The 22625-nt window shown below is 41.1% G+C and overlaps 1 protein-coding gene across 1 annotated transcript; it reads left to right on the top strand.

Annotated features, from left to right (window-relative positions):
* Window positions 1-10804: 10804 nt before the first annotated feature.
* LOC131217611 (serine carboxypeptidase II-2-like) lies at window positions 10805-21997 on the top strand. Its single transcript, XM_058212551.1, has 10 exons — window positions 10805-11099; window positions 12290-12397; window positions 13168-13263; window positions 13352-13444; window positions 13604-13689; window positions 14099-14362; window positions 14846-14979; window positions 17777-17872; window positions 19117-19222; window positions 21684-21997. The coding sequence occupies exons 1-10, from the start codon at window positions 10805-10807 to the stop codon at window positions 21843-21845; spliced, it is 1440 nt and encodes a 479-aa protein (XP_058068534.1). The 3' UTR covers window positions 21846-21997.
* Window positions 21998-22625: the final 628 nt, after the last annotated feature.

Here is a 22625-nt window from a genome sequence, read left to right as displayed (position 1 = left end):
AACAATAGACCACAATTGGCCTTAATCGGTATATCACATACAAAGAGTAGGAGCTTAAACGACATGCCCCTTTTATATCTATAGGAGTCCATGTGGTATGTCCCACGTTACACTAATATTAGCCTCCCAAGGTACTAATATATCATATATCCCAAGATGAGGTCCACTGAAAGGACGGTGGATCTAACCCATACATTAAGGTAGTCTCCACACAGTGGATATACAAATCTGGTATCACATATTCTTCCATCTACGGCAAGAGGTAACGATGTACTCTTCTATAGACAGTGGATGATCTAAATGACATACTTACACCAAGGGCGGGCCTCATGGGGTGAGTCAAGTGAGCATATAACAAGGTGAGTTAAGAGGATGAGCCTAGGGGGTCCTTACTCTTACCTAGGTGGTAGACTCTCAGGAGTTTCAACTCCCGGTCAAGGGTTTGAGTATCCATAGGTGGCGAAATTCCACCAGCATGAGTGTGTGGGGTGTGTGTGCGTGTGTTAAAAAAAAGAAAAGAGGATGAGCCTAGGTACATCAAGTGGACTTCCTTGCCCTCTCTATCATGTAATAACTGGGCTTTCCTATGGGGCCCGATATAAATGCAAGGTGGGCTTTGGTGGGGTCCATACATATGGACTATGTGTCCTTCCATGCGGATTGGGTAGCCCGCTCGACATTTAAGTGGGCCTTGGGTATGATCACTAAACTTGGGCAAGCACAAATATCTAGATGGGCCACATTTCCTATGGAAGGCCCGGTATGAATACAAGGTGGGCTTCAAGGTTTAGATAACTCTACAAGATATGGTGGAAATCATTATCATCAATGGGAGTCCAACAATTTGGGATAGCCCAATCATGCTGGGGGTCTAAATCTTACCACACAGGTGGGACCTTGCCCACGGCTAAGTAAAAGAAGGGGGAATGGGAAATAGGCTGTAAAGACAGTAGGCCTTAGGGTGATTTCCAATGGTGGGCATTTAACCCCCATTGTCTCCTAGTGTGCGGTCCACTTGGGTTTAAAAATCTGAACCACAACGGGGCCCTCGGCCCTTAAAATCTCTAGAAGGACGGATGGACCGTGTGTGTACATCACTCATACATGGTGGGGCTCACAAGGTAGCCCCATAATGGGCGTATAACTTATACATCATGGTGGGCTGCATAAGGTAGCCCATGGTCCGTATAAATGAATGGATAGTGTGCATATAACACACACATCATGGTGGGCCTCATAAAGCAACCCACGGCCTTGAAAGAATGAATGGACAGTGTGTGTAACACATACATCATAGTGGGCCTTGCACCCCATAATTGGGCCCCACCAAAAGAAGGTCAGTGTGGATATAATACATATACAACAAGGTGGGCCTGCTGCTGGACGGTCAGTCCAACAGCGTCCCAACCGTGCTGGGCGTCCAGACAGATGGATGGTCTGGATTAAATACACATACATGGTAGCCTCACACAACACAATGGGCCTCACACATCACAATGGGCTCCACCAGATGAACAGCGAACATATAACACATGTATCAATATGGCCAACTGCTGGATGGTCAGTCCAGCAGCATCCTAGTCCAGCTGGGTGTCTAAATAGTTGGACGGTCTGGATAGAACACTTACATAAGCTGGGCCCCACCTGTAGACGGTCCACCAAAGAGTGGGCCTAGTCCAGGTGGGCCACCAAGTGAATGGAGGGAGTGGATAAAACATATACATCAGGGTAGACCCTGCTGGATGTCATCCTAGTAGAAATCCGGACCTGCTTGAAGTCTGGGTCAGCCCCAAGGGCTGTGCGGGTGAAAACCCTTCATCATAGTGTGTCCCATGAGGACATGGGCCACCCAGGAAGGTGGGTCGGCTGCTGGGCCTCCCACAAACATCACAGTGGGCCTTAGAAGGTTTCAAATGGTGGACGTCAGTCCACTGAACCTGCGGTGTGGCCTGATGAGATTTGGATCTGTTCAACGTTAGCCCATGGCCTAAACATCATGAAAATAAGGACGGTATTACTACACATACAGCAAGTGGGGTCCGCGTGAGTGTGGCCCACTAGCTCAATGATTAAGTTGATATTAGTATTTTTCCCTCATTCGAGCCTGTTGCTGGACAACAGCCTATTCGGTTGGATATGGTCCATCTGGCCCATGTTTTGGGTGAGCAGAGGATGGACGGTGAGGATATAATGCATACATCAGAGTGGGGTCCACGTGTGTGACCCACCAGCTTAGAATCAAGTTGACATTTGTGTTTATCCCTTCATTTGGGCCTGTGTGACCAGCCGGTCACACTGGCCACAACAGGGCAGCAAGGTGAGCCGGCCAGGCGTCCAACAATCTAGACAGCAAGGTCGTCCCACCTGCTAATCGGTCTGGATCATTCGTGCACTCATCAGGTGGGCCACAAAAAGATGGAGAGAGAGAGAGAGAGAGAGAGAGAGAGAGAAAGAGAGAGAAAGAGACGGGTGGTGGGAGGAGTTCCGCCACTATGAGCTCCTCATAGATCTACAACACATACATCAAATGGGTCCCAAAATAGGTGGGCCTTAAATCAAAATCTAGGGTGGAAATCTCATTTCCACCACCAAGATCAAGGTCTAGATGACCTCTAGCAAATAGATAACAACTAAACATCATGGTGGGGTCCATGAAGAATGGCCTCATCATGGAATACACATGTATATCATGGTGGGCCATTGGCTACACCTTGGGTCCAAAATGAAATCTCTACCATTAACCGGTAGGCCCCACTTGTCCCATGGATTAAAATCAAAGATCTACCCTATGAACACCTACCTATAGCTCTTCTTCTTAGATCCTTGGAATCCTTAGCTCCTAAACTCTCTTTTCAATGGTGGATGATAAAGTTTGGATGGTTGGATGGTGAGATTTGGGGTAGGAAAATTGGTATAACACTTGGCTTCTTTTTCTTTCTTTAGGATTTTTCTTCTCTTGGTTAGTAGGAAAATAGAGGGAGATGAGATAGAATAAGCGAAAAATGAAAGATGTAAGGAGAGAAGGATGGGTGTGTAAGAAGGGATGGGATGGAAGGTATGATTGTTGTTGACTTTTGGATGAGAGAGGTATGAGTTGTCATACCTTGTTGGTAAGAGAGGGATGGGATAGGTATGGGTCATGATGACTTGTTGATGGGAAAGGTATGGGTAGAGATTCCTCTCTCCTAACCTGAAATCTTTTAGGATTAGCTACGCGCGGTGTTTACTTGAAATATACTCGGGCCCACAACTCCTAGCTTAGGCATTATATTGGTGCGCAAGACGCGACGTTGGAACCGCGATGTAAGGCCTGTATCCTAGTCCGTACCGTTCCGTTGGCTTCTGCGGTTCTTTCGGTCGAATTTCGGCAACCCTCGACCTGTATCCGACGTTTGTGCGAGATCCTAAGCCGGGTCCCAAACACCGACGTTGGCTTGATCCGAAACTTGTATCATAGCAACCGCGCCGACATCGCGGTTCCAACGCCGCAACTCGCGTACCGAACCGATACCCAGGCTAGAAGATGTGGGCCTATGTTCGTTCGGAAGAAACGCCGCGCGTTGCGAATTTTGAGAGAATCTCTATGATATATCTCATCAATCAATCAATCACTCATGTCAAGTACAAGTCATACCCCTAGGTACAAGCAACCCATCTCTCTTTTCCCACAAGTCAACTCTCTCTCTCCACCTCACCATTCCCCTTTACAAAATTTCAACCACAACCATACCCCTTTTACAAAAAAATCAAACTAAACCATACCCTCCCATCTCCTTCCTTACATCATCTCATCCATATCATTCCTATCACCTCACTCTCTCTCTCTCATTTCTCAAATCTCCCAAGCAACCTAAAATTTCCAACGTCCAACTCTCTCCCAAGCCAAGTGTGGCCCACCCTCTCATCTCTCATCCCCACCATCAAACTCCCATCAACCTCCATCAAACTTGAAGGCAGGGAGCTTATAAGCCTTAGGGAGGAAGGCGAAGGCCTAGAGGTGGGTGATCCACCATTAAACTCTTATTTTTAGGGCCCACTTGTTGGTGGGACCCATTTTGATGTATGAGTTGTATCATGTGGGGCCCATAGTGGCAGGACCCCTCCATCACCGTATCTCTCTCTCTCTCTCTTTCATTGTTGATGGCCCACCCGATGATATATATATTGTATCCATGCTGTCCATTTAGTGGACCACACTACAACCCACTGGTGGAGCCCACCTTGCTATCCCAACTTGGATGAAGAAAAATACAAACATCAGCTGATCCAAACCTTGGTGGGTCGCTACGTGGACCCCACCATGGCAGTGTGTGGAGCCCACCTGCTTGTTTTATATCCATGCCGTCCAGCATCTCTGGACGCTGGATGGGCGTGGCTAGCATAGAGTGCGTGTACTAACATGGATGTGTACTGTTAAGCTTTAAAAAAAAGGGTACTTTTGAGGTAGGCCACTCATGTAGGCCCCACCTTGATGTTTGTATATAATCTAAGCCATCCATTTCGTTCCCTAGTTCATTTTAGGCGTTGAGCCGAAAAATGAAGCTGATCCCTTTTTTTGGCGGGCCATACCATAGGAAACAATGGTGTTTACCATTAAAAACCACCCGGATCTTTTTACTCGCCAAAACTAGGCCGCATATTGGACTCATTTGGTCGGTCTTGGACTGTGAAATCCAATGACTGGAGTGGATTTATCTGATGCGGGCCCCACATGGGAAAAACAGCAAGATTTGTTAATTTCAAAAAAAAATTCAGACATGAGGTAGCAGCGCTTGCTGCTGCCGCTGACGTGAGGACGCAACAGCGTCTGCATGGACGATGGCGTGCACAGGTGAGCTGGGACCCACGGCCCCAGCTGTGGGCCCCACTGTGATGTGTGTTGAACATCAACACGGTGCATTTGGTGGGCCCCCTCAGGGCAGCGGACTGCCCCAAAAATCAGCCGTATACGTGGCTCAGGTGGCCCACGTTACATGTAATAGTTGGATTGAACGTCTGCTATTGAAACCCTTTTTGGGTTGCAAAAGTTTTGGATCAGACATGATATTTGTTTTTACTCTTCATCCATGACCGTGTGACCTCATCAAAGGGCTGGATGGAAAATAAACATTATGGTGGACCCCTGGTCTGTGTGACCTCATCAGCAGGCTGGATGGAAAATAAACATTATGGTGGTCCCCTGGTCCGTGTGACCTCATCAGCAGGCTGGATGGAAAATAAACATTATGGTGAGCCCCAGATGGGACCCACTGATGTATGTACTGTGATCCACACCTTCAATAGTGTGGGCCCCCACCATGAGGTATGTACCTCATCTATGTCGTCCATCCTTCCTATATGGACCCACCATGATGCATGTATTGCATCTAAACCGTCCAACCATTTTGAAATAAAATTTTAAGGCTTGAGACAAATATAAGACAGATTTATTTATCAAGTGGACCACACTGCACGGTGAGGACTGAACGGCTACCATTGACATCCTTTGGGACCTTATGATCAGATTGGACGGGAAATAAATGTTATGGCGGGCCTTAGGAATTTTAATAGTGGAAATCCTTATCACCACTTATATTTAGGTGTGGCCCATTTGATATACGCGTGGCCCATTGATGAGGCCTACCTTGAATTGTATAAGGTCCATTGTGAATGGCCCATTGCAATGTACATAAGGCCCGTTGGTGCGGCTCACTGATACGGCCCACTTGATGAACATAAGGCCCATGTAATACGGCCCATTTGATGTACTTAAGGCCCAATGGGATGTATTTAGGTCCATTGCAATGTGTGATTCCTCCATGATGTATATAATGATGTTTGCAACGGGCCTTGCCGTGGGAGCAATGATGGTTTGACGTCCACATTGTATGTATGATGTTGATTAAATGTCCGCATTATCACTCTCCCTAAGGCCCATTGATAGGCCCATACTTGTAGTGTGTAGGCCGTCTAGGCCCATTTTCGCTATGCACAGAACCCATCACTATATAACATGCTCAGTATAGATTCATGATTCATGATCATATGCATCATATGTGTGCCTGATATGAGGAGTGACTGATTATAGCATATGCCTCCGGGCAGATTGTTTATGGGCTCCCTGATAGGTGGAGTTGCCCCACATGAGCACTCCGTACGTGCAGGATTGTTGCATGTATGATAGTATGATTCATGCACTTGCATCTGTGTGATTGTGATTATTATATGCCTTAGTGACATCAGGGCCATAGCCTCCACAGACACATCGTGGGTGGCTGGATTATTGTTGACTTGGTTACTAGGAAAATGAGGGAGATGAGATGAAATGAGCGAAAGATGAGAGATGTAAGGAGAGAAGGATGGGTGTGTAAAAAGGGTGGGATGGAAGGTATGATTGTTGTTGACTTTTGGATGAGTGAGGTATGGGTTATCATGCCTTGTTGGTAAGAGAGGGATGGGCTAGGTATGGGTCACGATGACTTGTTGATAGGAGAGGTATGGGTAGAGATTCCTCTCTCTCAACCTGGAATCTTCTGGGATTAGTTACACGCGGTGTTTACTCAAAATATATGCGGGCCCACAACTCCTAGCCTAGGTATCGCATTGGTACGTAAGACGCGGCATTGGAACAGCGGCGACGGTGCAGTCGCGAGGGTATAACTCTCGGGTTGAGTCGACTCAGGTCTTCGGGATACGTCTTAAGGTGGCGCACATTCGCTGTTTACAGGTCGCAGGTTGTCGAAATTCGACAGGGAGGATCGCGGGAGTTGGACGGAAGGTATGGTACAAGGATACGGGCCTTACATGGTATATAAACATCATGGTCAGCTTCAGGAGGGTTTCAATTGCGGATGTTTCCGTTCCCACTATTTCATTTGTAGTGGCCCACCTGAGTTTTGGATTTGTCTGATTTTTAGAATCCTATCTTATTGTCGTCTTTAAAAAAACAAATGGACATAGTGGGTTTGTCATGGTCATCTCTGTGGGCCCCACACAGCCCCTGCGCACAGGTATATCTCTGTGCCTGGATGCACGTGCAATCCGCTCTCATTGTAGCATTTAAGTTCCAAAAGTGTACTATTTCGATTCCAATAATACTGTACAAATGGGTGTGACAATCAGGCAGTGAACCTGGCTTGGGCACCATCTGTGTTGCCTGTATGCTAACTTAGCATGCAGCCCAATCTTTCCTGTAAAAGACTTGCATGTGTATCACGATGGAACCACCGTTTTCATGAATCAGATGTCCAGCAAAAATGACATGTTAGTAGGAAGGATGGCGCTGCATGCTAGGTTAGCATGCTTCCGACTCCGGAGGTTGTCACTTATCATGTCATACTTAGAGCTGGACACAAATCAAGCAACTTGAAAGCTTGAGTCAGATTGGTTTAAAAAACGCAGCTTGGATTAGTTCGAATAAAAGTTCAAACTAAACTAAGTCTTGGAGTCGCGAAGTTTGTTTGATTCAGCTCAGTTTGATTAAGCTTGAATCAGCTAGTAGATTATATGCATAGTATTGCTTCTTGTGGTGTGATCCACTTGAACTTTGAATATGCTTCAATTTTAGATAATCTCCAAAACAGAATGGACGGCATAGATGATATATATACATGATGACTTGGATAATACATAATATATATACATGAATGCGCGCACATTGTTTCCTATGGTTTGGTCCACTTGAACTTTTGATATGATTCAATTTTGGATAACGTCATAAAATGATATGTAAAAAACGGATGGATGGCGTGGATAATACATATACATGACGGTGGGCCCACAAAGTTTACTCATTATGCTAAAGCGAGATTTGAATTGGGTGGTAACTTCAATACCTGCCATGTAATTGGTATCAAAACTCTTGAGCCCCACCATGAGATATATATATATATATATATATATATATATATATATATATATATATATATATATATATATATATATATGTATGTGTGTGTGTGTGTGTGTGTGTGTGCGCGCGCTATCTGGCCATCCATAAAAAATTTCAACTCATTTTACAATATGAGATAAAATAGAAGGAAGTTTCAAACCTCTGGCCGACCACAACACATGATCCATAGGACAAAAGTTTCGGATCAATGCTATTTTCCTATTATGGGGCCTACCTCAATATATATAATGCATGTCAATACCATGCATCCATTTTCCAGCTCATTTTATGACATAGGTCAAAAAATGAAGTAGATCGTAATATCGGGTGGGCCAAACCACATGAAACATTGATTATTAAATAACCAAGGTTGAAATCATCATAGTTTCAATATCGGCTTGATCCAAAACTTTTGTGACCCACTCAAATTATTTCATAATCAATCATCCCTATCCACGTTTGTATGACATTATTAGCACCTTGGATAGTGAATAAATATAACGGATGATGAATCAACATTATGGAAGACCTTATTGTTATGTTTGGATAAAAAAAAGTTAATAAGTAAAAAAATAGCTGATATTTATTGGAACTTGACTTGGTTTTGCTTTGTTCAAAAATTTAAATTAAATCAAACTGATAGACTAAAACCAAGCTCAAACAGCAGTAATAGAGTCCAACCTCAGTAGATGTAGAACTCGAATAGAATGTTACGTGAACATATCAAACCAAACTTTGTTTGAAAAGAGCTGCTTTTGCATCTGTTGTAACGCAGAATCCAGGTGCGTTGCCAGCTATTTGGGCCCATATTCGGATGATTTGAACCGTCTATGTTACATTTACAATCATAAATAAGATTTTGGACCATAATCACGCTTCAGTGATGAACCTAAACAATGATTTTTAGAGTTGAAAGTGAGCCATTACATTTCATTGTTCTAAATTCATTTAGATATGGTGATGGCCCTAATCATCCGTGCTGTTTAATTTTCTTATAATAACCTACATAGAATATATTCCAAAACATGGACGGTTTCGATCATCAGAAAACTTAGTATGTAGGCCCCAGTAGACAGCGATAGACACTGGATACCTTATCGCGACAGAGGCCAAAATAAACGAACTCTTTAAAAAGGACGTGGTAGTATTTATTATCACGTGCAGCCACGGCATGCTAAGGTTACCATTCTAACACCCTTTTCCCCACTAACGTGTCAGAAGGGTAGGACATCAGATATGTACGGAAGGTGGGCCCCAATATTTCAAGCACCAATGAGAAAAATCAGACAGATACACTTATCAGGCTGGCCACAAACTATCAAAATCAAATGAGCCAGGCGATCTGTCCCAATGGACAGATCTGACCAACCTGATGTTAGATCGGCCTGATTTTATCATAAGATGATCTATTTGATGGTCCCTATAATTTCTACGGATCAGAGGACCTAAGTATATTGACAGTGAAAAGGGTGTAGCATGGTAAGCGTAGCATGCTATAGTTGCATTTGATCATAATCGGCGACTGCAAAAGTTAAAGAACTAAAAAAGAAGAGAAAATTATCACCGTAAGTGCCACCTTTTATCCAGCGTCTTTTATGAACCGTGAAAAACTTATCTTCCCAACTTAGACTTTGTACGTATGGATATAGCATTTAAGGACGATAATACCCCTGTCCGTACGTGTATGATAAATTTAGGGGTATTTTCGTCCTGAATTGATCCGTCCGTACGTGAAAGGTCTAATTTGGGAAGGTAAGTTTTGGACTCTCCATAAAAGACGCTAGATAAAAGGTAGCGTCTACAGTAGTAATTTTCTCTAAAAAGGAAGAGGGGAATTAAAAATAAATAAATCAATAACGCTGGAATCATAATCAATTCCCACGTGCCCGACGTGGGCTAGCACGTGGGACTGGAATTCTATGCAACACCTGTAGTCTAAGTGATGCACCACCAGAGCTCTGTGGGGCCCTCCTTGATTTTTTGGTTACATCTGCTCCGTTCATCGGTTGCAACACCTTATGCCAACCTGTACATAAAAAAGTTCAGGTCGATCAGATACTAGGATGGTTTACACCAATGTAACGATGTAAAACCAGGACTAAAACCACTTGATTAACTCTTTGTGGCTCACATGAGTTTTGGAGTGGCTCCTCATCCAGGTGGGGTTCAGCTGATGAGCGGATTGGATGGCATATAAACAAAAAGATTCCCCAAGAAAGGATTCTAAAGTGAGCATCCCCTTCCCCTATGATCCCTTTAGTGTGGCCCACCCACCTGAGTTTTGAGTTAGTATTTTGGGATCAGGTAGTATGATTAGTTTTTTCAACTGATGGACGGAGTGGATGTCATACGAACATTATGGTGGGCATACAGAGATTGGCTGTTGCACGCTCTTCCTACAACAGGTTGGAGAGTATCTATCTCACACACACCTTAGTGTAACTTTATAAGATATAAGATAAATAAATAAAAGAGGAGGTAAATGATACACAGGCTTCTTATGACACTTGATACGCAGACACTCAGAAATTATTTACGTGGCATAAATTAACTAAAAAAAAAACCCGGACAGTTTGTCGAACCCACTGTTACAAAGTCATAATCCCAAGATCAAATTAGTTGAATAATCCTAACCTCTGATACGTGGACACATGTTTGTTGAAACAATACCGTTGGATTTTCTCATTTTCAACCGTCCAATAAATGTTTACCAATCCAATAGTTAGGCAATCAAATAATCCTGATTTTCAGTTCATGATACCTCTCGCATGGGCATCATAATTTGAACGTTTTAATTTGAGTACTTATATGCTACGTATGTAATTTCTAAGTAATTTCTGACTGCCTGTGTATGATCCATCACACTGCCAGAGTATCAAAGTTTTTCTTAAGATAAAAGGCCTAGAAGTAGAAAGAGGGAGAGGCATGTTAAACATGAAGATGGAGACATGTACGGTTGCAATTCTCTGTCTGGCCTTGATTGTTCTAAACTTGCAAAGGGCTTCTTGCAATTTCTCAAATGGTGGGCTAGGTCCAGGCCCAAGCCCATCTGTGCAACAAGAGAAGGATGAAGTGGTTGAGCTTCCTGGGCTGTCCTTCAATCTCAACGTTGCCCACTATGCTGGGTTTGTGACCGTTGATCATGGGCCAGGTAGGGCCCTCTTCTATTGGTTCTTTGAAGCCGTTGAGGACCCTTCATCAAAGCCTCTTGTTCTTTGGCTCAATGGAGGTTAGTTAGAACTCATTTCTGTTACTTGCCTGATTTAACTGGGCGCTGTCGTATAAGACTCATACGCCAATCAAGGGCCAACAAAAATGTGGGGCCCATTGAAAACGTGACATTTATTGAATGATTATAACCATTCAGTTGGTGGCCACCAAATGGATGGTTAAACAAGATCAATGGTCTAAGTCCAACAGCCAATGTGAGATGGTTAAGATCACATGATTAGGATGGTTTTTGTGCTATCCTCCATCCATGATGGGACAATTATTTGGACGGTCTAGATTGGTTTACATGTATGACACTTTGGGGAGGTGTCGTTTGGTAAATGAAAACTCGAGAAGAACTTTTCTGTAAAATCCCACTGTCAATCTAAGTTTGTTTGTTTTGTCTTTAAATTCATTTGTACTTTGAAAACGCTCTCCAAACCTGTTTCCAGGAACTGGGTTTTGTTCATTTGGTAATGTAGCTTGTTTTAATTTAAATTTCAAGTGGAGCAACTCTCTCTCTCTCTCTCTCTCTCTCTCTCTCTCTCTCTCTCTCTCTGTGATGTCTCCATGAGCATGAATCAAACAGCTGATTCTTGAACTGGGATGCAGGTGTTTGGATGCACTATTGAATAGAATCCCAATTACCACTCTAATGAAGTGGAAATAACCAGCTGCGGTTCCAAATTCCAAAGCCATTACTTTCAACTTGGAGCTGAAGGAAACTTGCACTTCAATTACAAATACTGTGTCAAAAATCATTTTCTCATTTCCTCTTTATAAAACTGAAAATGTCCTCAATTCAATTCACTTGTGCATTCAAGTGCGGCCTTAGGCCACTCTAATGAAGTGGAAATAACCAGGTTGCAGTTCCAAATTCCAATGGCATTACTTTCAACTTGAAACTGAAGGAAACTTCACTTCAATTACAAATACTATCAAACATCATTTTCTCATTTCCTCTTGATTAAACTGACAATGTCCGCAATTCAATTCACTTGTGAGTCCAAACGCAGCCTTAGGCCATGAATAATGGTGGTAAACATGAGAAATTTGGACAGAGTAGATGCCCAACTGATTAAAAGGCTGTGTTTGCATCTGTTGATTGTTGCATGGGCTTCATTGAATGGCACAATGGGCGAATATGCTACATTGTTTTTTTATTCATTTCTCTGTGTTTTGTAATTCTAATCCAAGAGCTGTTTCTAGGACCTGGATGTTCTTCCATTGGTTTTGGAGTGGCGGAGGAAATTGGCCCTTTTCACATTAAGCCAGATGGGAAGACCCTTTATCCAAATCCTTACTCTTGGAATCAAGGTACTTTGAATTCATTCTCTTGTTTGTTCAATATCAAAATAGGCCCACTATGATGCCTGGATATTTCAAAATAGATAAGGGTCCGTTTGGGTAGTCTATCTTGCAAATTCTCAATAAGGCCTAATCCCGAACAGTGTTTTAAATAGCACAAGCATATAGGTCATGCTACATAGCATAGCTTAGCCTTCATGCTACATAACCTCATGAAAATATCTTTAGTCACATGTAGCCTATACTACACTTGCTACCTAGCTTACACTACAAGTTATTTTGAATCAATTCTTTCAATGATTTATTACATTTTTTCTATTTTCGCTAAAATTAATTAATGAGTTTAGTTATTTTAGTGAAATAATGTAAGTAATGGTATTTAATCTGTTTGTTTGCTATTTGTTTATCTATATACTTAATCTTTGCCCAATTTTTCCTACTATATTAGGCTGTGTTTGGTTGCATCAAGTAATGAAATTTCATGATACTTGGTGCAACCAAACACAGCCTTAATTAAAAATTTAGAAGTAGTGCACTAAGTAGCTTACACCTAACGCTTTAGAGAGGTAAATGATACGCTACACACTATTCGCTATTTAAAACACTGATCCCGATTTTTTGGAATTTGCAAATTGGATAGAGTTTTAATGGTTCTTAAGGTAAGGGGGCAGCTTGCAACATGGTGATTTCCATTTCCTTTTTTTTTACCTATTCGTTTATTAATTTCTTCTAACGATTCTGCTAACTTCTCTGCTTAACTCTACTTGTAAAATTTGTAGCTGCCAATATGCTATTCCTTGACTCCCCAGTTGGGTCGGGCTATTCCTATTCAAACAACTCCAAAGATGGGTTGGACAATGGAGATGAAAGGACTGGTAGTCTACTTGGCCATGTTTTCTCTCATTCTTCCAGTTCGTTCTTCAAAGATGTCGACATTGTTTTGAAACATCCATTTTGTTGCAGCCAAGGAAGCATTAGTGTTTCTGGAGAAGTGGTTCGAGCGATTCCCACAATATAAAGGAAGAGAATTTTATATCGTGGGGGAGAGCTATGCAGGTGCACTAGAACTTCATAATTCGTTTACTGCTTTGAGCTTTCTGAATCTTTGATTTCTATTTTTCATTACATTAAATGTTCACCCGCAACTGAAGAACAACCTGAAACTAAACCATTGGTTATTGAAGCTTATTAATGCCAAAAATGTTGCTGTTCTAGGACACTTCGTTCCCCAATTGGCCCAAGCGATTGTGCGGTCACATACATCGGCAGGTGAAGATTCAATTAATTTGAAGGGATATATGGTATGGATTTCTGACAGACTAATTGAGACTTTTCTTTTTATGCAATAAGGAGAAACATCAGGCATTTGCGCGCATCCAAACATAGAAAACAACTGGAGAAAAATGATGTTGGTACCACTTAAAAATGAAGGAATATCATGTTAGCTAAAAAGTGGCATCCAAACAGGCTCTGAGGAGATTCATTGCACGTGTAAAGATCTGGGTCATTCATCAATTGGGTCCCACCACGAACATGCCCGCTCATCTCATTATGTATGAGAAAAATGTATGGTTGGCGATTATTCAACGTACATGCGTGGCCCATGTCTTAAGTGGACTGGTGGGGCCCTCCTGATGAATGGCCCTGAGCTTGCCTTGCATTCTGCAACTTTAGCATTTCAACTAACAGAGAGGAACTTGAGATATGCAGGTGGGAAATGCTCTGACTGATGATTTCCATGGTCACTTGGGGGTCTTCCAATATATGTGGACTGCCGGTATGATATCAGATGAAACCTATAAGCTGCTTAACATTTTCTGCGTCTTCCAATCGTTTGAGCACATCGCTCCCGAGTGTCAGAAGATAATTGACATTGCCACTGAAGAACACGGAGATATCGATGAGTTTAGTGTATTTGCTCCTACTTGCACAGGCGCTGGTCATTTGTCGAGCAGGCTACTGAAAAGGCAGCATGTAAGCAATCACTTCCTTTGTAGTCGACATATGTGTATGTCGAATGTGGACAGTTGGTTAATTTCTTCTCACACTCTGTGGCCCGCCCGATGACTCCATTGGCCTGATCTTTTGTCCACTCCAGTGCAAATCATGGGGTCCACTCGAGGTCCATTGGCAGGTGTGGGGAGAGTAAGATTGAAAATGTTGCTCTCCCTAGTACTGAGATCTCTTCTCACTGGATTACAGTGCACAGAACACTGTGGGCCATTTGAGAGGATGTGTTCATAGTCGATCACACTTATTCTGATCAGATGATGGCAACCATCCTTTTGTATCTCACTATCCAATTTACAAAGGCACTTAATCATCTAGTTATGATCATCAGACAAGGTTGATGTTGAGGCCATGTGAGATCCATGTTGGGCCACATTGGTCCCACAGGTGCATTTTAGTGAGAAGAATTCTACCAGATAATTTAATAAAAGTGGTACTGTTTAACAGTCGGCGGGACGCATCACTGAAGAATATGATCCTTGTGTTGAGAAGTACACAACTGTTTACTTCAATTTGCCGGAGGTGCAAAAGGCACTCCACGTCGATCCAGCAGTTGCACCATCTAAGTGGGAAGTCTGCAGGTATAACCAATTCCCCCAGATTCACTGTTTGTCTTGTCATGTTATTAAAATGGATTTTTCTACCACGGCACGCAAGCCTACCTTGAGACAGTTGCACCTTCTATGTGAGAACCATGTTTTCTACTCACTATGTTCAACAGAACTCATTCTATACCGATGCTAATATCTATTCCTTTCAGAAGTAAAATCCTTCCTCAGCCTACCCACAGTTTATATTGTCAGCATTTTTCTAGTATAGCTGGGTTACAGAAGTTCATTTTGCCCTTTCTCTGATTTCATTTATTGTTCTAATACCCAGACTGGACCTCAGTCCATTTTTTGTGGATGGTTCGGTCCAACAGATTGATCTGCTCTGCCCATTTTGAATTGGAAATCTACTTCAATTAAAATCTTGAAAAACAGAGAGACTTAACAGCTAATCTGCTGTTAGCTTAGTGGTTGAAGCTTTATTTTTCCATGGGTTCATGCTTTCAAGGACATAATTGCATTTTTATTTTCTTTACGAAATAGTTATTTAAGCGAAGTTGGCCTGTTTCGGTGGCAGGTTCTGGTCCAAACTGGTCCACGACCCAGTTGGGTTTGGCTTTCAAACATTGGTTTCACTGTGGGATGATGTGTATGTGACGCAGGGGAGGACGTGAGGTCGAGCACCGTCTTCCTCAAGAGGATAACTATTCCGAATCCACGGAACTTCTCTGGACTCCTCACAGAGACTTCTCGAATCCACGAGGAAAGAAAGCAGAAATTAGAAATAAATTCTAATAAATTCGAAATTGATTAATGAATGAGTAAAAACGAGTTCACAACCCTTTAAATAAGGGTACTAAGCAATGGGAAAGAAATCAGAATCAAACTACAACTCAAACTCCTAGAATCCGCGACTTACTATAAATAGTAAACTTACTATTTATAGACGGTCGTGATGTCTACTAGTGTGCAAGGTTTTCGGCCAAAAATAGTAAGTTTCCTATTTGGCTTCACCAAACCGTTCTCCTAATTATTCTAAGCTCTTTTTGTTGGGAAGCGCGGAAGGTAAGCCCTTAAGATCTGACGGTCTACACGATGTTTGGAACCTTTACAAAGCAGAAGATTGATGCTCCAACGGCCCGCCTATCTACTACTAGAGCAGATGGATCTATTCACACCTCTGATCCTACGGTATAAGTGGCCCCGGATTGCGATCTATGGATCAGATCGTCCCAAGGACAAGCTAAAATGGACAAACTATAGTGCACACTGTATCTCTCTGTATACTCTCGGTTTATCGTATGATTCAATGCGAGAGAGAGCGCATCCCTTTTAATAGGAAAGGAGGGAGAGATCGGATGAGATAGGATGAAACCATATTATCCGGTCAAATCTCTATCTCTTATCATATTTCAAATTCAAAGTTGAATTTGAAATCTCAACCGAATGGAAAAGGCTGGAGAAAGCCTAAACATGTGGGACCCACCCACTAGTGATTGCTCACCAGTAGGCCCCACTGGCCTACGTTCAACACTTTTCACGTTGGGCGCAACTCCTAAAGCCTGATGGATGAAGAGTTATAATCAAACTAAAACTTACTATTTATAATAAAAACGAAATTAAAACAGGGAAACGACCGTCGATCAAGGGTTTTTCGCAATTCCGGGCTGTGCAACCCAGCATAGCTGGGTTGGTTGGCTAAAGTAGCTCGTTCAAAATCATATATTTTACGTTAGATAACTCATTCCGGATTGCGAGATACGCCTGATCAAAGGTCCGATGGTCCAGATCACTTCTGTCGTCGACCGAGCCTTTTCTGATCCATCTTGGCCATGAAATTGTCCGCGAACCGCTCTACATCGGTATGTCGCCTTTTCTACAAGTCTCCAAACCAGTATATGCTGCTTTTCTTCAACTTCATATTCGCACTACTCTTCTTTGTGATGGTTGTGTTTTTTAGGCTCTGGCCCACTTGAGGCTTGGCCTAGTGGAAGATTGGTTTGGATCTTGTCCACATGCGCCACATGTACGATAATGCAGTCAGCTGGGGCCTGTTTGGGATTGCGGAAATGTGAATGTGAATTTGATAAATCTATTAACTTCTAAAATTCATGGATTTGCATTGGATTTGGATTTGTCAATCAAGCTGCAAATCCGTGGATGTAGGGAGCATTTATTGCAATGATAGAGCATTTGTTGCAAGGAAATAACTTTTCTTACTTTTGAGAGTCTTTCATTTTGTGGATTTTCCAAGTCTTTAGATTTTTTGGAGACTTGAATTTGCCCCAAATCCATGGATTTATCAGGATGCGGATTTGCTATATTCACAGATTTGGTAAATTGTCAAAGAAAAAACAAACAAGGGAAATTTGAAATCTTTGGATTTCACAAATCCCTGCTTCAAATCTCTAACCCTAACAGCCCCTTAAGGAAAAGAGTGACAAATACTAGCTTAGCGGTTATATTTTTCATGGTTAATTAAGATACTGATTTTGAAAATAATGCCTGTTTTGTAATGAGACGTGGCTGTTGTTTATTTATAACATTTTTAAGTATAATAATATTGTAATGGAAAATGTTCATTTCTTGTGAAAAGACCAAAAAAAAAAAAAAGGGTTGCAATTAAAACATCATAGTGGCCATCATATTTTTTTTCTCTCCTTTTTTTTGTATCTCTTTTCTTCTTTTTTGCTGCAGATCATAACAGTAATGTCAGTTAGCTGTTAATACAAGGTTGAAAGAGAGCATTTCCATCAAACAAATTGCTTGGGTAGTGCCATATGACGGTGCAGGCTTGTGATATTCTCTAATTTGGATTTCTGTTTCGTAGTGACATAATTGAAGATCATTGGAAGGACTCTGCCACGTCTGTGCTAGATATCTATCGGGAACTTATACATTCCGGGCTCCGCATTTGGATGTTCAGGTGCAATCCAATCTGTTTTTGTTTTCTGTTTACAATTTCAGCTAACATGCACACATTGCACGCACTCACACATGGAGGAGTTTGAATTTTGGATTCTCACACATATATTGAACATGTATGCATGCACATATACATCCGATCATTCATTTATACACAAAAGAGGAAAGGTTCTTCCATCGAGATTCCATTACAAGGCTCAGAAATGTTTGTTTTCCTAGTAGATACTTCTCACTTTTATAAAACCATGGTTGCAGAATTCTCAAATTTCTTTATGTTCTTCTGTTTACAGTAAAAATCAGAATTCTTGAATATATTCAGTGAGCAGAATTTCTTTATAAAACCATAGTAGCAGAATTCTAAATTTTATTTTTTGTATGGTCTTCTGTTATTTTTAGATTTCAATAATGTTTCTCAATATATTCCACTAATTATAAACAAGAAAAGAAATGGAAAAAAAATGCAAAATATAATGCTCAGGGCTTCGTTTACTCCATTCCTGCTGGACACTATACGTTTGTACCATGATAGAGAAGAAACGCAATGCTTGGTTTTTTAGCTTCCATGAGTGGGGAGACAATTCAATGATCAAACCACTGATATGATGGGCCTCAATGTAGATGGCCCACACACTAAAATCTCCCAAATGAAGAAAATCTAGCCACTGGTACATTTATCAAATATGCTTGATGTCATAGAGAAGGTTTTGACTTACCTTGGACATCGGTCTCATTTCATTCAAACAACTAACCGAAATTCCTTCAAATTCACAAGCGAGCCTCTGATAAGTTCATTCTCACATTCTCTACTTACAAAACTAATAGTGAGCACAATTTGCCAATGTGGTGCGTGGGCATGATCTGGGACCTTCATTATGAGGCACCCACCAGGAAAGTGCTTGAGTCATAAATCAGGCGACTTGCTCATCAGTTGGGTCATACATGCCCGCATTCTGACCCACCCAATGAGTGGCTGAGCTTGATGTTTGGGTGAGGGCAAGTTCATGGTGGGGCTGCTGTTGACCTAGCACATGTGAGTATGCTTTGGGAGTTATGGATGTGTGGTTGGTATGTTTCATCATCTAAAAATAATTTGATTGAGTTAACAACACTGTTTTCAGAGTGACAATAGTTGTCAATGTGACTGATGATGAGTTTCTCGTGGAAATCATGTGCTAAGAAGCCTATCATTCTGTAACTTACTGGAAAAGAAAATCTAATGTCCTTTGATTTATGTTTTACCATCAGTGGAGACGCGGATGCCGTAATGCCAGTTCCGTCCACCAGATATACTATTGAGGCTCTCAACCTTACGGCTTTGTCTCCTTGGCATGCTTGGTACCATAAAGGACAGGTATGATCTGTTTCCATGGAATTTTTCTTTCAAGTACATGAAAATGCATTGTTTTTTCTTGCAGAATCATTCCATATTTCTAGAAATGACCAGAAATGCATTCTAGTAACATTTTAGGGATAGATGGTATTGGAATGGTGGAGGTGTAGCATTTTGGGTTATGATTTATATATATGGCATATTGGAATTGAACTTAAAGTTTCAGACTTTGATTGTAGGAGTTTTTTTATTGCTTTTGAAGAAATCCCAGAATAAACAATCATGTGAACAATCAGATATTGTACATATAAAAGATGATTAGCTCTGTAAACTAGGAGTTGTCATAGACATTTTGCATGGAGCAGGAGTGGATTTGGGTGAAGCAGTATGGATATTGTTGTTAAACTTTCAAGAAGTAAGAGCTCCTAGGCAGTGTCTATGTGAGATGACAATAATATAATACATATTTCTGTATAAGGGTGCATTTGGTTGCACCAAATATCATAAAATTTTATGATATCTTGTGCCAAATTTGATTGATTAATTATGAAAGATCATCAATTTCATGATATTTTGTGCAACCAAATGCATCCTAAGATATGTTGAGAATCATCATTTTAGAGAGGAATGTAGAATTGGAAACATTACAAACTGAATTTAGTTGAAGATGATGTTAACAGAATCATGGCATTTGCCGTCATTTATAGGAGTATTAGGAAGCTTTCGGCACTTGTGGTGAGAATTATGAAAATAGTCAATGGGATGAGGAAGAATTCATTGGAGTGAAGCTCCACTACCAAGACTAAACTCTACATCTATTGTTGACTCTGAAATCCTTTTGAATCCCAAACCTTAAGTTGAAGGAACTTGTCCCATATCCAACAATAATAATCAGGTAACCTATGATACATCAATTTATGATAGAGAGAAATGATGTAAGCCATAGACACTCACTCTGAGAGGGAGATTATAGCATTGATGATGAGCCAGAGGTGCATGGAGTGATTCTAGAAGCATAAGCCATTAATGAAGCTTTTTTTTTCCCCCTCCTTAATTAAGCTCATTTTCTCACAACTGTTCGAGTATGTCTTCACTGCACATAAGTTTCAGTATATTTTAGTGTGAGAGTAAGAAAATATTCAATGATCATGTGGTACACCATATCCTTGGAGATATGGAGTATCTTTTCTGATTTTATTTAATGAGGAGTTCTTCTGTAGCTAATTATCATTATAAATAAAGGATTCTATAGTAGATATGTTTTCTCTTCTCTCCTTTTCCCTATATCAATGACAAGCATCCACTCAAAATCAATAATCATTTGGGTGAATATAGAAGTACACATGTGCCTGTGATCCATCTAGCATAGATAGTTTCTTATATTGGACTTGGTGCCTGCCTACATGTGTGTTTGTAAAGAAACATATGCCCCATATGCGCCTAAGCATTCGTTTTAGGCAGTGAGGAATATCTTCAAATAGTCCAAGCAACTGAAATTTCCAACTTCATGTGACAGAAGTAATATGAGAATTTGGTAAATAAAACAGCATAAAAGAATAGTAATATGGAACTAACTAAAAATCCAGAGCAATCAAGAAGATGGTAATCTAGTAGAAAGTGGAGAGACTGGAGGAAGAGAGAAAGGAAGAAAGAGAGATGATAAAAAGTTTTAGTTTAACAAGTGTTAGCCCAAAAGACTAAATAGGTACACACACACACTAGTGAAACATACAGTGCTCCACAGGAGTAAATTGATGCACAATTATATGTATTTTCCTTCAAAACTATGAGGAATGCTACCTTCATAAGCCATAAACATCACAGAGACTACATTCAAACCTTAAATGATAAGTCAACGTTCTTCAATTGTGCATGATCTTTGATGCTTTTGGAGATTTGGAGGGGTGAGGAGGGGGCTAATTAAAAAAAAAAAAATGATTTCTCACATTTGGAAGGGGAGATGTGTTTTACAATCGGTACATGTAGTGATTTCTGCCTTAGGTTTCTTGGGCCAAAAGTCAATGTCAAGTCGATTAGGTGATCACCAAGTCAGGCACACCCAGAATCATATAGCCTAGGTGATAAACTTGGGTCCAGCTGCATAAACAAAATTCCCTGATTATGCACTATCTACGTTCTACAATCCTTTGTTCTTAGAAGCACCATTCATAATCTGTTCACGAAGAACACTTGATTTTATTTTTTCTTATGGAAGTGTTTCAAACTGGATTAACATATTCTATCTTTGTTCAAAAGTATCGAAGGCTGTATTCACTCTTTTCAATGCATGGATGACACTAATTGCTGCTTTAACCTAAATCAGTATTGCACTTGTTAATTTTCACTGACCGATGAATCCATGTTAGATGTTATTTGATTGTTAAGATTGGATGGAACTTGCTTTTGTATGCATCTTATTCATCTAAGTACTTAATTGTAGTAGTAAGTGCACTAAATTATGCTCTGCTAATATGTTAAACAGGTGGGAGGATGGACTCAAGATTATGACGGTCTTACCTATGTAACAGTGCGGGGAGCTGGCCATCAGGTTCCTCGGGATAAACCAGAAATGGCACTAATAATCATCAAGGCCTTCCTATCTGGTAGCCCAATGCCAACCTTGTCGAAGTTTGCCGATTCTTGAATCCATCAAAATGCTGTTTTGTAGTGATTTGATCTCATGAAAACAATGTAGGGATCCCATTCCCAACGATTTCACAAATCCATTAGTGTTATGATGTTATCCCCAGGCATTGAATCTGGATCCTTAGCTTATTTTATTTTATTTTATTTTTTAATTTCAACATCCATTTGAAGACCTCGATCAGAAACCTAGATTATCTGATCAATGTAGGAATTTGGACTGTCCATGGATTTCTCCACCAGATGAATAGTTTAGCCTAGCTGAACATACCTTCTCATGTGCACTGGCTAGTACAAATCCTAGATGGACCCACCAGATGCTACATTAGTTTTACAGCAGATCATCGATGGATGGGACCAACGTCCACCAGATGGATGATTCAGACTAACTAAACATTCAACCATGTGGACCGGGATAGTAGCAAGGAACCAAGATTGGTTCATCCCGATGAACCGAAGTCACCTTGACACCTTTGATAGATTAAAAATCTACTCTTACAGAAGAACAACTTAGTTATTTTTGCAAAAGAAAGAAAAAAGTGTTCATAATCAGCACCTGGATCATTCCACCTCGGTTTTGTTTGTGAACTGAGGTGGGAAAACCTTCTTCAAGTTACAGAAATTCATTCCAAATTCATCCTTATGTTTGGAATATATTCCACCTTGCACCAATCTTCACTTCCTTCTCAGCGAGACTTGAGTTGGAGACGAGATTTCCAAGTATACCAGGAAAGCAAGATCTTGCAACTCCATTGGTAAAGACTTGAGCTCATGACAGTCT

Source organism: Magnolia sinica, chromosome 10 (genome assembly GCF_029962835.1).
Source record: "Magnolia sinica isolate HGM2019 chromosome 10, MsV1, whole genome shotgun sequence".
In the NCBI taxonomy this organism is placed as follows: domain Eukaryota; kingdom Viridiplantae; phylum Streptophyta; class Magnoliopsida; order Magnoliales; family Magnoliaceae; genus Magnolia; species Magnolia sinica.
Note: the sequence above shows the minus strand (reverse complement) of the source record. Positions and strands in the feature narration are given on the sequence as shown.

Coding starts and splice junctions, on each gene's coding strand:
- LOC131217611 (XM_058212551.1), top strand. CDS start 10,805: ATGAAGATGGAGACATGTACGGTTGCAATTCTCTGTCTGGCCTTGATT. Junction 11,100..12,289: donor TGTTCTTTGGCTCAATGGAG/GTTAGTTAGAAC, acceptor AGCTGTTTCTAG/GACCTGGATGTTCTTCCATT. Junction 19,223..21,683: donor CTTGGTACCATAAAGGACAG/GTATGATCTGTT, acceptor TATGTTAAACAG/GTGGGAGGATGGACTCAAGA.